This window comes from Eutrema salsugineum, unplaced genomic scaffold (genome assembly GCF_000478725.1).
Source record: "Eutrema salsugineum unplaced genomic scaffold, Eutsalg1_0 scaffold_4, whole genome shotgun sequence".
Classification (NCBI taxonomy): Eukaryota; Viridiplantae; Streptophyta; class Magnoliopsida; order Brassicales; family Brassicaceae; genus Eutrema; species Eutrema salsugineum.
Window position 1 is genome coordinate 8,100,975 of NW_006256686.1, and position 15,525 is coordinate 8,116,499.

A 15,525-nucleotide genomic window follows, 5' to 3' on the forward strand; every position below is an offset into this window, starting at 1 on the left:
AAATGACACAAAAGATTTACAACAACTCATTTACTATCCCTTACATTGTTAGAAAAAAAAAAACACCTTATTTCAATCATAAAAACTTTACACTTGAAAGAAAAAGAAAAACACAAGAAGAACTGAGACCAGATCTTCATTCAACTTTGTCAGAATCATACAATATGGATCATTATCATAATGCACAAAGGTTCTTTAAAATAAGGACCTCTTTAGATTAGAGCCTCTGCCTGAAAGCGTGGTGGCTCGGTCTGGAGTTGATACATTTGGTGTTGTGACCAGTAAGCGTGTGCCTTGAGAACACGGTCCAATAGAACCTGCGGCACAGGCTCTCCTCTCCTCTGCTGTGGCGATATCCTCGCTGTGTGGACCAGCGTCTTCCATTTATCCTTCATATAAGCAAAGACTCAATACCAGCAACAATGATACTAATATTTTCAAACTGTAAGATCATAGTTTAACAGTTAATAATACTAACCTTGAGATCAACATAGGTACGGTGGTCTGCATCCTCAAAAGCACGAACCTTAACGTCTCTCCACCTGCAGTTTTCAAACATACAAACAAAACAGTTCTTTATTTAAAGCAACACCAAAAAGAAGAATGCTAATTCTTTGTTTTGTTTGTTTCCTACCTTCCGGTTCCGAGTTTCTCAACGGCTAGGACAAGTGCTTCTACTTCAGTAACTGAGAAAGGTCGACGAATTCTGCGATGTGCAGCATGCTGCTGCTCAGTCCTTTTAAACTTACGGTTAGGAGCCTGAGGTGCCAACAATGCTGCTGACGCAATGGGAACCAAAGCTCTAGAATCATCTGCTGGTGATGGTGCTGAGTTATGATTAGAGTCCAATACATTGCCGGGGCATAACGTCAAATCATCAAAGGCATGCTCTGAGAGGTAACTGACAGAGAGAAAACAATGACTTTAGGTCGCAAAGACTCGCTGTGGCATCTCAGAGAGTGAAGAGAAGAGAGAACCTGGATAACAAAGGTTGAGAGGTAGTTTCTAAGCTGGGCTCAAGGCTGAAACCAAGAGAGTCCAAGTGAGTGTTCTCCTCAGAGATACCAGTCTGGAGAAGGGTTTTGCTATCGTCTCTGACTTTCTTCCCTTGAACCATCAGCCCCACTCGGAGTCCATCACCGAGTATGGTGGTCACTGCTTCCATCACCATCCGCTGACAATCCCAACATAAAAACAAAAAAAAACGGTAAGTTCAAAGAGCCAACAGTAGCAGTTTAGGTAATGAAATCAGCACAACTAGGTTTAGGTATTGCACCTTCAAGGAGCCAACAGTAGCAGTCTCTGGAATTTCTATGAAAAGCTCAGGCACCCTAAAGGATTTGATCCGCAGCCTCACTAAAGAAAAACAGTTCACAATATTACACTTTTTCAATGAAACAATAGCCAACAACGGGTCCAGATTGATACTCCATTAAAAATTACCATGATGGTCTCTTGACACAAAGGACGCATTTCGACTTTTCATGGAAGATACTGTTCTGCTTCCTGCAGATCAAATTTGCGAAGCCGCGTCACAAAAACAGCAGAGACTAACAACATCCTAACAAGAGAATGAGAATATGATAGCTTCTCCTTTCACCTTTATGTGTCTTTGCTTTCAAATGGTAATCATCAGAATTCGAATCGGAAATGCTGTCAAAGTATTTCCTTTTCTTGATGGGATAATTCCTCTGATGATGTTGCAAGTAATAACTCCTCTTAGAGCAATACCACGGCTTTGCATCTGCAGAAGTACCAAAATCAAAACACAATCATTAAAAAACAACAAAGATAAAACTAAAAACATTAGTTTGAGCAAATTTACCTGCGTTGTTGTTCCTGGAACCTCCTTTCCAATGTCTAGATGCCAATATCTTCCTGATTCTTCTGTCTCCAATACGAGGAACAGTCCTATTCATACGAGGGCGAATATACCCAGAGAAGTTTTCATCATCATCATTATCTCTACTAAACAAATGTACATCATCTTGAGAGCCATGGGGACCATCGATGATCCCACATGCTCCTCCCAACTCGGTACTACTGTTACTACCTATACTAACTACAACATCAGGCTTCACGTCACCATTCACACCCGGATTAAGTTCCTGAGTAAAGTTTTCAACTTCACAAGAATCACTAAAACCCTTCACCTCATTCTCTACTTTGTCACCTACCAACAAGTGATTACTACGATTCACAGGGTTTTCTTCAGCCGGGATCTCCTTCTTTACAGTGTTTTGTACAACTACACAGATATCTTCACCAGAATTTGCCGAGCTTTCTTTGCTCTCGAGCAGCAAGCTTCCAGCTACGGTGGCCAATAAGTCAATGGCGCACATTTTCTCCTCTCCTGACATTTTCTTCTCGTATATGCGTCTTTTCTGCCAAAAAGCGAGTGATCATGTAAACGAATCATCCATTTAACAATTCTATACAAGAAAAACCGATAATAGCAAAGTCCAGTTACCCGGACTGATCTTGAAGCTCGTGCCTTTGCAGGCAATTTGTAGCCATCGTCTCCAAATTCTAAGACTTTATGTGACACCATTACTTTGGATGCATAACACGATGATGTGATCGCCACGCGCGTGAAGGAAATCGATGAAACTTAGCGATCTGTTAGATTGGAAATGAGAACCATGAGACTCTGAATTTCACATGAATCACCACGAATTGAGATGATGAATTAACAGATCGGAGATCTGGGTCTTGAGATTGCATAAGAAGCAATACTTAAAAGGGTTTCAAACCCTAAACCATCCTAAAACCCTGATAAACATAAGATCCGATTCGAAAGCGCAAAGCGTAATTCAATAGATTTGCACACAGAGAAACCTGAAGAAAAGCTTCGATTGGTAATAGATTTACGTTTTCCAAAACAGAGACACTTCAAATTCTCAGATCGGGTTTACAGATCGATGAACCAGAATTTTGGTTAGTGTTAGCAAAACGACAAAAATCAATTGAAGATGACGATAAGTTTCAAAAGATAAAGAAACCTCCTTTACGATCTAGAACCAGAGAACCTGAAATTCGGAATCTTCCAGATCAAAATTCAAAGAAATAACTCGCTGTCCTCGAAGTTTCTCGTTGATCAAACAAAAAACACAAACTTTCGACAAAATCGAGATGACAAAACCATGAAAATATTTAAAAATTTCTCACCTTTTTCTGAATCTTCAGTTTCCAAAACAGTAAAGAGAAAAGTTCAACAATTTCGAACGAAATCTCCAGAAAATGCGAGATCGGAGACAAAGTAATCACAAAACGCAAAAAGAAGGAATCAGAATTCTTTACACACTCAACCAAAATCTTTCCTCTAACCCATGTTTTTCCCCAAGAAAGTGAAGGAAAAATTTTACTTGTTTCAAACGCTACCCATAGGATTTTAATTTTTCTCTCACCACCACAAAAGATAATCAAATCAAATTCAAGTAAAGAAAAAGAAAATGCAAAAACCCTTTCTTCAATTCAAAGAACCACAAACGCCTTTGCTTAAACCCCTCTTTGTGTAGAGCTCATCACATACCGGACCTACCGGTATTACCCGTCCCGTTCTTACCGGCTATAGCCAGTAAAACATTCACCTAAAGACCCGGTTCTTTCTCTATGCTCGGTGGCCCACGATACACTAGTAAGTCGTAAGCTCTCAGATCTAGCCACGTGGCAACGGTGAATACTCCGGTCCGTAGCCTGTAAGAGAAAATTACGTCTCGTCACTGATATAAAATTTTGAATAAAATAAAAAACAGAAACTCATAATCAAAAGAAAATGTTTTTTATTTTATTTAATGAGATAACTCAGTTTCTGTCATTCTGTAACTTGGAATATTCGTTTATGCTTTTATGTTTTCTCTTGTATTTTCTTGTTTTTTGCCTTTTTAGAGGTTTTTTTCCTTTTATGAAGAAAATAATGAAATTGTCACATATATTTATTTGTGTAAGGAAAGGAATTTTTTTAGTAGTTAATTTCATCATATTGAGAAACATATTAAAAATCTCAGATTAATAAAATAAATATAATCTAGTATTTAGAGAATATTAGAAAGGTAATTCTCAGATTACCAGTTTACCACCCATAGACCAGGATCAGCCCAACCACCCTTCAAATTTCTTATGTGCATCAAAAACGGCCTGAATCTCATCCAAAAGAAGTCACCATGGAAGCTCGGATCAAGACTTTTTAGAAGTTTCGTTAACCGGATCAGTATCTAAAATCCACATCCACATCCACTTCCACAATTGCTTTAATTAGCTCACGAAGATTGTATGAAACGAACATGTGATACTATTTATTGGCTCGTGTATTTGGTGCAATCTTTTTAAACTCCGAGCTAACAAAGTCTTAAATTTCATTTAGACCAAATGCTTGTGATGGTAAACCAATTAATATTTCATTTTTGTCTAATACAGTAAAACCTCTATAAATTAATAATATTAGGACCATAATATTTTATTAATTTATCGTGATATTAATTTATCTATAAATTCCGCATATAATTTTCTAAAAATCTATTTGGAATAATGTTATATTTTAAAATTTTAATAAATTTTATAATATAAATTATGATTAAAAATCATAACTATCACAATAAAATAGTTTTTCACCATCTTGGATTGTCCATATAAAAATGTACATGTTCATAAGTTTAAAATTTATAAAAAAATATGCCTACTATCAGTATTATTGATGATAAAATTGAAGATAACACCACAATACATTTAAAAATATTTACATGTAAGAAAATCAATTATCACATCAAAAAATCATCATAAATTTGAATGTATATAGTAAAACAGCAATAAGAACTACTGATATAATAATTAGAGAGATGAGAACTAATGAAATTTCAACTTTAACTAAAAACAAACACATTAGTCATATTTTAGAATATTAAATTTTCATATATTTGCATAAATTTATATAATTATTAATTTATGTTTTTTGTTGGAATCATATATTTATATAAAAGTTTCAAAAAAAATTATTATCTTATTATCTTATCGAATTTGATGAATTTTTACATTGGCCCGATTTAGGACCAACAAAATTTATTAATTTATAGTGATTATTAATTTATCGATTATTAATTTATAGAGGTTCTACTGTAGTTGGATCTCAATGGGAGACAAAAAAAATGGAACTCGATGGTTTGAAATATTGATGTCATTGGGATATACAGTCCAAGACTCCTATGTATTACTCTGACAACAATTGTATCCGAAGTAGCTTAAATCTCGATGAGCTAGGATTGCTAGATATGGCGCAAATTTTCAGTAAGGCGCCATCTTAAGACTCTAATGGACTCAATATCTACTATGTTGCCACGAAACTAGTGACTATACAAAGCATATAACTTATCCTTTCGTACATTGATCAGATCAAATAGTGTATGGCTACACATGTTTTGTGGAGAAATGTGGTTTGGTTCTGATTATCTCGTAGCTTTGACTGAAAATTCAGAATCAGTTATCTACCAAAACTCTGAAATCAGCTATCTAATCAGATCAAATAGTGTATGGCTACACATGTTTTGTGGAGAAATATGGTTTGGTTCTGATCATCTCGTAGCTTTGACTTTCCAGTACAATTCAATCAGATAAAGGCTAAGATATAGACTGTAGCTTTCGTATTCCCTAATTAACCGTTGCAGTAATCTAGCTAGTACGCCTAGTTTAGGATTAGTGGTTGAGATGAAAATGGAAGATAGATAATGATGATACATGATGTTTACTAATGATGTTATGATAGGATAATGTTAAATACTTAAATGTTTAGGATATAGTAATTAAGCCCTGCCCAAGCTTTGAGTTTAAGGTTGCGAACCTAAGTACATTAGCTCAGTTCTATGTTTGGACCATGTGCGGAAGGATGTTAGCCTCGTACCGTCCATTAACTAATTAACTAGCCCAGGTACAACCAAGAGAAGTCGGGTTACCTCATGCGGGTTGGCTGTAAGTCCCTCACCACTCTTAAGGTTTGGCCAGAATGTCGGTAATGGCATATGTTAGGACCTTGTTTGTTTGCTATGTTATGTTATGTTAAGGTAAAATTCTGTGTGATGACTAGAAGATCTAGGTTGCTTGGTAGATAAGTTAAGTATATTAATGCATGACTAGCTAGTCCAAGGCAGCAAGGCTATGTGTATGCGATTAATGCTTCTTCTTCTCGTTATGTATAATACAGATTAGTGGGCTTGTGTGTTCATCCACACTAAGTAACTTTGGTTGCTCAACTCTTCTTTTTCTCTTTCAGTGTGTGCAAATATTCATGTGGCACAAGTAAAATTCGTTGCTATAGTATAGTTGTACGGAGTCAGGACATTATGTGCGAATAAGCTAAGTTTTATATAAAGTAAGATCATTTTTTTGTCAATAATATGCACAGAGCCGTGCCTGAGCACAGGCTAATGAAGCATGTGCTTCAGGGCCGTAAGAGTTAAATATTTTTTTGGGGCCAATTTTCCAAAGTTTGAGTTAGTCCAAGTGGTTTGTGAATTGATGAAATCATGTTTGGTTAGAGATTTGCCTGGATTCAATTCTTCTCAAGTGCATATCTGTCATTTTTTTTTTACCAATTATTTATGGGTTAAGCTGCATTAAGAAGAGTTTTAAGGGGCCAATTTCTTTTTCTCGCTTGTAGTTAGAGAAATCTCAGACACGGCTCTGAATTATATGCAATATATAAGCTTAAATATTGTTGGAAATTAGATATCCCAACTATTATAAACCACTAAATTACATATCCAAAATTTCACTAAATTAAAAGTTCCAATACGTCATGTAATTTTTTTGCGTAATACGGTGACAACCATGTTTGGTTTCTAGTCGAGACTTTGTTTGAGATAACCACACACGGTGGTCACGTCACGTCCTTTCTCTTCTTTATTTTTTTTTCCATAATTCGGCAAAACAATATTTTCTCTATTTCTAGTAATACTTTTTAGTTTATCCATCGGAATTCAAATCCCCAAAAAGGGAAAAATGAATGCGAATAATCAAATATTGTTCTACTCATTGCTGAATCTGTTTTGTAGCAGTAAATATTGCTCGAAGTGTTCTCCGCGTACAAATACACGCTGATAATTTCCTACTTAATTTCCCTAACGTCTACATTTCTCATTTCAATAGATCTGAATGAAATTTTTAATTTGATACCCGAAATATCGAAAAGTCAAAACTCACGTACACAAATTCGACACATACTATCCTCTGTTTTGGATACAAACTAAATTATTTAGCCCCACAACAATCATTAATCCAAAAACAAAAAAAGGGGGCCTACGCCTTTTCCTAAATTACAATATAATAGTTATGTCATCTAAGAGCATGTACATCAGTGAACCTCTAAGGGAAGGGTTCACCAGAATATAATATTTTTTTTTTATTTTAGTTTTTTTTTTTTTAGTTCGAAAATTAAACCAATCAGGATGCTCCATTTCGGGATGATATCGTCTCTTCAAGTTCGTCGGGATGATCTGTCTCTTCAGTATTAAACTCTTTTGTCTCAAAAACTGTGTCATGAACCTCTCTTGATCTTCTGATGTGATGCTCTAATCTTATCCTATCTCGAAAAAGTTGGGAAGGATAAAAGGTGGGTGGCTTTGAATTTATTATTATGACCATACAAACAAAAACACCACCGTTCAAAGGCACTTAAAGGACTATATAATAAACTATGTTTTTGAATTTTATCGCCCAAGAAAACTTCTATGCTTTCAGTCTCTCAGATTAATTTACCGTGCAGAAAAAAGTAGTACAGTAACGATGAAAACAGTCATGAATAAAGCTTATGACAAAAAAGAGAGGAGAAATAACTAAGGCTTCTAATCGAAGAGAATGCAATTTCATTTAAGTATTGATGGAGAAACTTTTTTTATTTTATTGATGGAGAAACTTGGTTTTGCCCTCACATGAATCTTTGAACGGTCCATCACAGGTTGAATTATAGACTTTACTCATAACTGTTAATTGCATAAATGTTTTGCTGCATGCTGAATTCATTCTGAAAATATGGAAATAAAGTATTTAATAAATCTATAGACGATGATAATACTTCATAAACTTAGTAAATAACGACCAACCTTGAAATTAAACATCATGTTAGAAAGAAAAAAAAAAAGACAAACAAGATCACCTGCAAATGAAGCTTCTTCTCCAATTCCGTAGGTAAAACATTTGTATCAATATATGAATCTCTATTCAAAGAGCTTCTTTTATAAATATATATACACAAAATTTCTGACATGACCAATAATGCAAGGCTTGATAGTGTGTTTAACTCGACGGCTTAGAAATCAAGAGCGTCTTTTTAATTAGATATCTCCAAATAATCAACGAATATGTATATCTGAATGCCTTGGTCGCTCCAATTTGGCACGTTGTTATTTCAAATGGTTGTTGTAGCATTGAAACAACGCTGTTGGGTTCATTTCTGTAACAAGTGGAATTTTGATAAAAAACAAAAACAAAAAAAATTTAAGAAAAGAAAATATGCGTCTGCCGGGAGTCGAACCCGGGTCTATTGCTTGGAAGGCAATTATCCTAACCGTTGGACTACAGACGCTTTTGTTGTGTTATCATTGTATCCATAAATTGAAGTTAAAATCTAAATGACCCAGAGGTGCGTTTAAAACGTTAATTAGAACGTTCCAAGACGCAGACACAATAAAACGTTCTATTGGAATATACTTTCCGATATTCTCGTATATGTATATTTGTATATTTTCCTTTCTTATGTAATTTCGATATCTTAGAATCTAGGGTAAATGTATGCACATATATATAAGCCTTAAGGCTCAAGGAATAAGGAGAGACTTCCGCAAAGTATTTTCTCATGGTATCAGAGCCATAAGGCTATACATCGATCTTTCTCTTCTCTTCTCTGTTCGTGAGTTATTCTGTTGTCATCGAGCCGACGAGGTTCGTTGTACTTGTGTGTGCGATATTGGTGTTAGCAAACCGACGAGGTTCAGCTAAGAGTATCGTACGATATGGGTGATATTGTGCAAGCGGCAGCGACGAAGGAGGCAGATATTTTGGAAGATTACTTTCTCCATCCTTCGTCTGATCCAGGTCAGGTGATCTGTAATGTGATGTTAACTGAAAACAACTATGAAAGGTGGTCCAAGCTGATGAGAAATTCGCTGAAGGCGAAAAACAAGTTGGGGTTTATTGATGGTGTGATCACTGAACCAGAGGGTGTCAAGGAGCTTAAGAAGTGGGGTATTGTGAATTCTATGCTAGTTGCATGGATTTTGAATACCATTGAGCCAGAACTTCGAGGATCTGTATCCTGTGCGGAGACGGCGCATCAGTTGTGGACTGATATACGTGAGCGGTTTAGTGTGGATAATGAGCCGCGTATCTATGAGCTGCAGGCGGCATTTAATTCTTATAAGCAAGAGAAACAAACGGTTCAAGACTATTATGCCAAGATGAAGCTGATGTGGGATGCAATTGATGAGTTTGAACCATTAATGGAGTGTTGTTGTGGTGGTAAAAGCTGCAAAGTCATCAAAGCTCTTATCGAGCAGCGAGACAAGCAGCGAAGAAGACAGTTTCTAATGGGACTTGATGCAGGACGTTTTGGGAATGTTCGCAGCAACATTCTGTGTATGAGTCCACCTCCGAACTTGAACGCAGTTTTCTCCATGATAGTGCAGGAGGAACGCCATCAACGTGTTGCACATATTCCAGAAATACGACCTGAAGTGGTTGGTTTTTCGGTTCAAGCGCAGAAAAACACTGCTGCTGCAGGTCGTGGGCGTAATGGACATCCAGTGCAAGATTGCTACCAGTTGCATGGATATCCTGAGATGCGCACAGACATGGGTGCTTCTAGTGGTGGCCGTGGAAAAGGTTCATCAAACTGGAACAATTCTGGTGGACGTGGAGCAGGGCAAAATCAGTTTGCTCAGAATCAGTCAGGCCGTGGTGGTTATACGCCTAATCGTGGCAGAGGAGGTCGTGGAGCAGCTAATCATATGGCTGCATTTAATGTGGCTGGTGTGCCTGGACAACATCATGTGATTTCGACCGAAGATGGATCAGGTCTTACACTGAGTAAAGATCAGGTGTCTCAACTGGTTCAGCTATTGAATACTCCATCGCCTCAATCATCAGATCGACTGTCGGGTATTGTTATTGATACTGGTGCCTCTCACCATCTTACGGGCTTTATTGATCTCTTATTTGATGTTTCTGATATTTGTCCTTGTCCTATTGGCTTGCCGAATGGAGATGTTGTGATTGCTTCTCAACAAGGCAAACTTCGTCTTGGGAGTTCTGTTGTTCTTCTCTCTGTTTATTTCGTCCCGGACTTGACGAATACATTGCTCTCGGTAGCAAGATTGTTGAAAGACAAACCGTGTGTGGCTGTGTTTACTGAGAAGTTTTGTTATTTGCAGGACCGTACAACGAGGATGCTGATTGGAGCGGGTGATGAGTGTGATGGAATCTACTATTTTCGTGAAGTGTTTTCGGTTCAAGCAAATGCAGTCAGTGCTTCGAGTGGTCGTGAGCTGTGGCACAGACGTCTTGGACACCCTGCAACGTCTTTACTTACTAGTTTATCAGATGTTATTGATTTAGGTAGTAGTAGTAGTCATCAACCAAGTGGTCCTTGTGACATTTTTATAAGAGCAAAACAGCCTCGTTTCTCTTTTGATGAAAGTGATAATAAAGCAGACTCGATTTTTTCTCTTATTCACTGTGATGTTTGGGGCCCTTACAATACTCCGGCAACGTGTGGATCTGTTTATTTCCTCACCGTAGTTGATGACTGCTCTCGTGCTGTTTGGGTTTTCTTGATGCGTAATAAGAGTGAAGTGGCCAAACATCTTCAGAATTTTTGTACTATGACTGTTCGTCAATTTGATACACATGTTCGAATCGTACGGAGCGACAACGGTACTGAGTTCATGTGTCTCAAATCGTTCTTTGCATTCGAAGGTATTACGCATCAGATGTCTTGCGTGGGAACACCACAACAAAATGGTCGTGTGGAACGCAAACATCGACACATTCTTAATGTCGCACGATCACTGCGTTTTCAGGCTTCTTTACCGATCGAGTTTTGGGGAGACTGCGTGTTGACGGCGTGTTATTTGATTAATCGCACACCATCTTCTTTTTTGCATGGAAAAACACCATTTGAGATTCTTTTTGGAGCACCTGCAAGCTACAAACATGTCAAGATCTTTGGTTGTCTCTGCTATGCTCATAAAGGGACAAGGGTGCGTGACAAATTTGATGAGAGAGCAACTCGATGTGTTTTCCTTGGCTATCCATACAACCAAAAAGGTTGGAGAGTCTACGACTTGGAGCGTCGCGAGTACTTTGTGACTCGAGATGTGGTGTTTAATGAAGATGTGTTTCCATTTGCGTCCTCCCTCTCTGCACCGGAGTCATCCCCTGTCTCGGATTCAGTTGGTTCTTCACGTCCTTTTGTTGATGATGATGATGTCTTACCTCTCGAGGTATCTGTTTCACCTGTCTCACCTTTAAGGGGGAACTCAGCTGCGAGGGATACAGTGTCCACGGAGGACGCTGTTGCTATTTCTTCGAACTCTCTTGAAGAAGATTCTGTTGCTGTTGTTGATTCTGTTCCAGTCGTGGTGCAGAGTAATGAGCCACTTCTGGGTCGTGGTCTTCGTGAAAAGAGAACATCTGTGTTACTAGCGCCGTATCAGACTTATTCTGCTAAATGCTTACCAGATTCGTCACACTCATCGCTTCAATCAGCGCCTGCAACTGCAGGTACTCGGTATCCTCTTGCTAATTATATGTCTTGTGCACGTTTCTCTGACAGTTATAGGGGTTTTCTGGCCAAAATCTCTGCTGTACGGGAACCAAAATCATTCGCAGAGGCTATGCTTTATCAAGAATGGAGAGACGCTATGGCTGCAGAAATCAAAGCTCTTGAAGATAACAAGACGTGGGATCTCACTGATTTACCGAGTGGTAAGCATGCTATTGGTACGAAATGGATTTTTACCATCAAATATAATGCGGACGGCACGATAGCTCGGTATAAAGCTCGTCTCGTTGCACTTGGAAATCGTCAAGAGGAGGGTCTTGACTATGATGAAACATTTGCTCCAGTTTCTAAGATGACAACAATTCGGTGTTTTTTCAAGGTTGCAGCGGTGCGTAAGTGGGAACTTAATCAAATGGACGTTAATAACGCTTTTCTACATGGTGAATTGACTGAAAAAGTTTATTTGCGTCCTCCGCAAGGATTTGCTCGTGATGCTCCGAACAAGGTGTGTAAGCTTCTCAAATCGCTTTACGGGTTGAAGCAATCCCCAAGATGTTGGTTTCACACTTTTCAGAAAGCTTTACTTGATTATGGTTTTCGCCAGTCTAGCTCCGATTATGCCCTATTTTCTTTGGTACGTGGTCCTGTTGAGCTATATGTGCTCGTATATGTTGATGATTTGGTGATTGGTGGAAATGATTCAGCAACTATTGCTGCATTCAAAGAGTATCTTCATAGTTGTTTTCATATGAAGGATTTAGGTGCTGTGAAATATTTTTTGGGCATCGAGGTGGCTCGCCAACCGGAGGGCATATTTCTTTGCCAACAGAAATATTGTCTAGACATTGTCACTGAGTGTGGTTTGTTGGGTGCTCGTCCTGCACCAGTGCCAATGGAGCAGAATCACAACCTTGGGCGTGCGGTGGATAAGTTTTATTCCAATCCGACTCAGTATCGACAGATTGTTGGTCGCCTGATTTACTTGATTTATACTCGGCCTGATCTCAGTTATGCTGTACATATCCTCTCGCAATTCATGCAGGCACCACGTCAGTCTCATTGGGATGCCGTAATACGAGTTGTCCGTTATTTAAAAGGCACTCCTGGCCAGAGAATTTTCTTTAGTGCATCCTCTGATCTTGCTGTTACGGGTTATTGTGATTCGGATTGGGCGTCATGCCCCAATACTAGGCGATCTTTGTCTAGTTATGTTTTCTTCCTTGGTGGTTCTTTGGTTTCGTGGAGAACACAGAAGCAATCGATGGTGTCTCGATCGTCGACGGAAGCGGAATATCGTTCAATGGCAGATGCCAATAGTGAGATCAAGTGGCTTCGTGGTCTTGCTAATTTCTTTGGGATTTCGACAACACAACCCATTTTTCTTTACTGCGATAGCCAATCTGCTCTTCAACTTGCTGCTAATCCGGTTATGCACCAGCGGACAAAACACATTGAAAACGACTGCCATTTTGTGCGTGATGACGCTATTGCAGGTTTGATCGAGTTGGCGCATATTTCTACTAAGGAGCAACCTGCTGATCTTCTTACCAAGCCACTTGGTCGAGTTCAGTTCGAGTTTCTTCTGGGCAAGCTGGGCGTTCGTAACCTTTACGCTCCAGCTTGAGGGGGAGTATTGGAATATACTTTCCGATATTCTCGTATATGTATATTTGTATATTTTCCTTTCTTATGTAATTTCGATATCTTAGAATCTAGGGTAAATGTATGCACATATATATAAGCCTTAAGGCTCAAGGAATAAGGAGAGACTTCCGCAAAGTATTTTCTCACGTTCTAATGTGATTTGATTCTCAGACTAAATGTGATTTGATCATTAGACACAATAAAACGTTCCAAGACGCAGACCCAAAGATTACAACCCCGACTAAAGTGTTATGTTAATAAACAATCATCTTAAGTACCAAATTAACCTACATTACACTAAGATCAGTAGAATACTAAACAGATTTGATTCTCTAACGCTCGTGTTATTACATCTTATGTGACTTGTTGCACCAATCTTCTAAACCGTCGTTTTTCCAACGTTTTTGGCGGTGACAAGAGTGAACGCTCTGTCCCATTCATGACTAACAGATTCTTGAATCTTGTAGTCCCCAATGAAAGGCCACCAAGCTTCTTCAGAACCGTTTGTCCCTGTCCACATGACCTTCTCCGGAACATTCAAGAAATCAAAGTCCAACGGCTTTGCCGGTGACTGTGGCTTCTCGTTAGCCTTTTTGTTGGATTTGGTCTGCCGCTTATAGCTTCCTCTGTCTTCAGAAGGCTACAAAAAAATGAGAGGTAAGAAGACACAAACTTTAAGCTAGAAAGAGATAAATGTTTTCGGGCTCACTTCTGATTGTGTGTCGCCGTTTTTCGCTTTCTTGATTGTCTTTTTAGGCGTTCCGTGTTCCAAGTAGTACATCACCTCCTTCTTGGACCGGAACTTACGACCCGTAACTGGCTCGTAGTAAAACTACATTACAAAACAAGATATTAAGTATTGCATTGTCGTATTTTCCTAAATGGTGAGGAGCTTAATTTCAAATTCAGCATCTTTCAAACAGAGCATCTTCATCCAATTAGCTTATGCATTTATGAAAGTAATCACTAAAATTCACATCCACTTATCTTTAACTAAACAAAACAAAGTCATTTTCTTTTAGCTCTTTAGCTTCTCTCTAGCACTAATGTCCTGTATAAAAAAGCAACATTTCGCCTATGACTAGGTAAGATCAAGATTCTTAATTTGAGTCTCCTAATTCCCAAATATAATCCGAATGCTATGAAAACTTTCCAAATTGAAATCAACAAACAACATACATTCCCAATCTTACGGACGATTCTCAATCAAAATTTTATTTTCTGCAACCATTAATCCAATTCTAAGCACTTGAGCAATTCTCACTCTACAAATTTCGAACAAGAAAGCTCAATTATTGAAAGATAAGTTTCACCTTATCCACGATACCAGCTTTCGTGCCGGAGGTTCGAACCCTGTCTTCGGTTGTCCAGCCGGAAGGCAGCCAGTTACTATCGCCCGGCGACGCGCGCTTCCGCGGCGTAGATACCGCCGGATCAGCCTTGTTTTCCGGCGGTGGTTGCACCTGATCCGTGCCGTTTGACATCCCGGAGCAATGCAGTCTAGGAGGAGGATAAAAGATCGGAACAGTGTGGATGAGGTCGAGAAAGTAAAATTATAAACGACTGCGATTTTAAAGGATTCGTCAAAAAATCAGTTTTATTTGTGTAAAGATCGAATCTGAGTTTCATTTAATAAGACAAAAGTACCCTTGTAACTTACAGTTAAGCCACCAAAGTTGGTCTCGTAAAACGAAACTGTCGTAAGTACTATTGATGAAGCCGTCTAGTTTTTGGGTTTTTAGGCCCAACTTTTTTAAGCTGCAAGACAATTTTTTGAGCTGCAAGACAATTTTTTGCTGCAAGCCATTTGACTTTCATGGTTAATGCAGTATACGATTTTGGCCACCAATTTCATGCATCAGCTGAGGTAATAGAATATTTCACTGTTCAAAATACTAAACAAATAAAGATGCGTCATCAAATTCATAAAACATTCTCAATGTTCATATCCAAAATAATTCTTTTAAAAAATATATTCTTAATGAGATCACACGAGCTGAGTGTTATTAAATAAAATCCATTAATCTACTAATCTCTCTAACTACTAGCTAAAAAGACTTCTTCTGATTATGTAGGGGTGGGAGAAAGCACACAAAAATAGAATCTTGAATCGACAC

The 15,525-nt window shown here is 38.3% G+C and overlaps 2 protein-coding genes and 1 non-coding gene across 3 annotated transcripts; all 3 read right to left on the bottom strand.

Annotated features, from left to right (window-relative positions):
• Positions 1-3: 3 nt before the first annotated feature.
• Positions 4-3,504, bottom strand: LOC18013973 (telomere repeat-binding protein 2). The gene is made up of 10 exons (XM_006418819.2): positions 3,169-3,504; positions 2,471-2,619; positions 1,826-2,384; positions 1,601-1,744; positions 1,444-1,506; positions 1,277-1,356; positions 978-1,174; positions 635-901; positions 479-542; positions 4-389 (listed from the first exon to the last, which is right to left on the bottom strand). The coding sequence occupies exons 2-10, from the start codon at positions 2,549-2,551 to the stop codon at positions 213-215; spliced, it is 1,632 nt and encodes a 543-aa protein (XP_006418882.1). The 5' UTR covers positions 2,552-2,619; positions 3,169-3,504; the 3' UTR covers positions 4-212.
• Positions 3,505-8,497: 4,993 nt separating this feature from the next.
• On the bottom strand, positions 8,498-8,569 carry TRNAG-UCC. The gene has a single exon. It is a non-coding gene; the product is annotated as a tRNA-Gly (tRNA).
• Positions 8,570-13,580: 5,011 nt separating this feature from the next.
• LOC18013986 (methyl-CpG-binding domain-containing protein 5) lies at positions 13,581-14,974 on the bottom strand. Its single transcript, XM_006418821.2, has 3 exons — positions 14,722-14,974; positions 14,118-14,240; positions 13,581-14,048 (listed from the first exon to the last, which is right to left on the bottom strand). The coding sequence occupies exons 1-3, from the start codon at positions 14,890-14,892 to the stop codon at positions 13,788-13,790; spliced, it is 555 nt and encodes a 184-aa protein (XP_006418884.1). The 5' UTR covers positions 14,893-14,974; the 3' UTR covers positions 13,581-13,787.
• Positions 14,975-15,525: the final 551 nt, after the last annotated feature.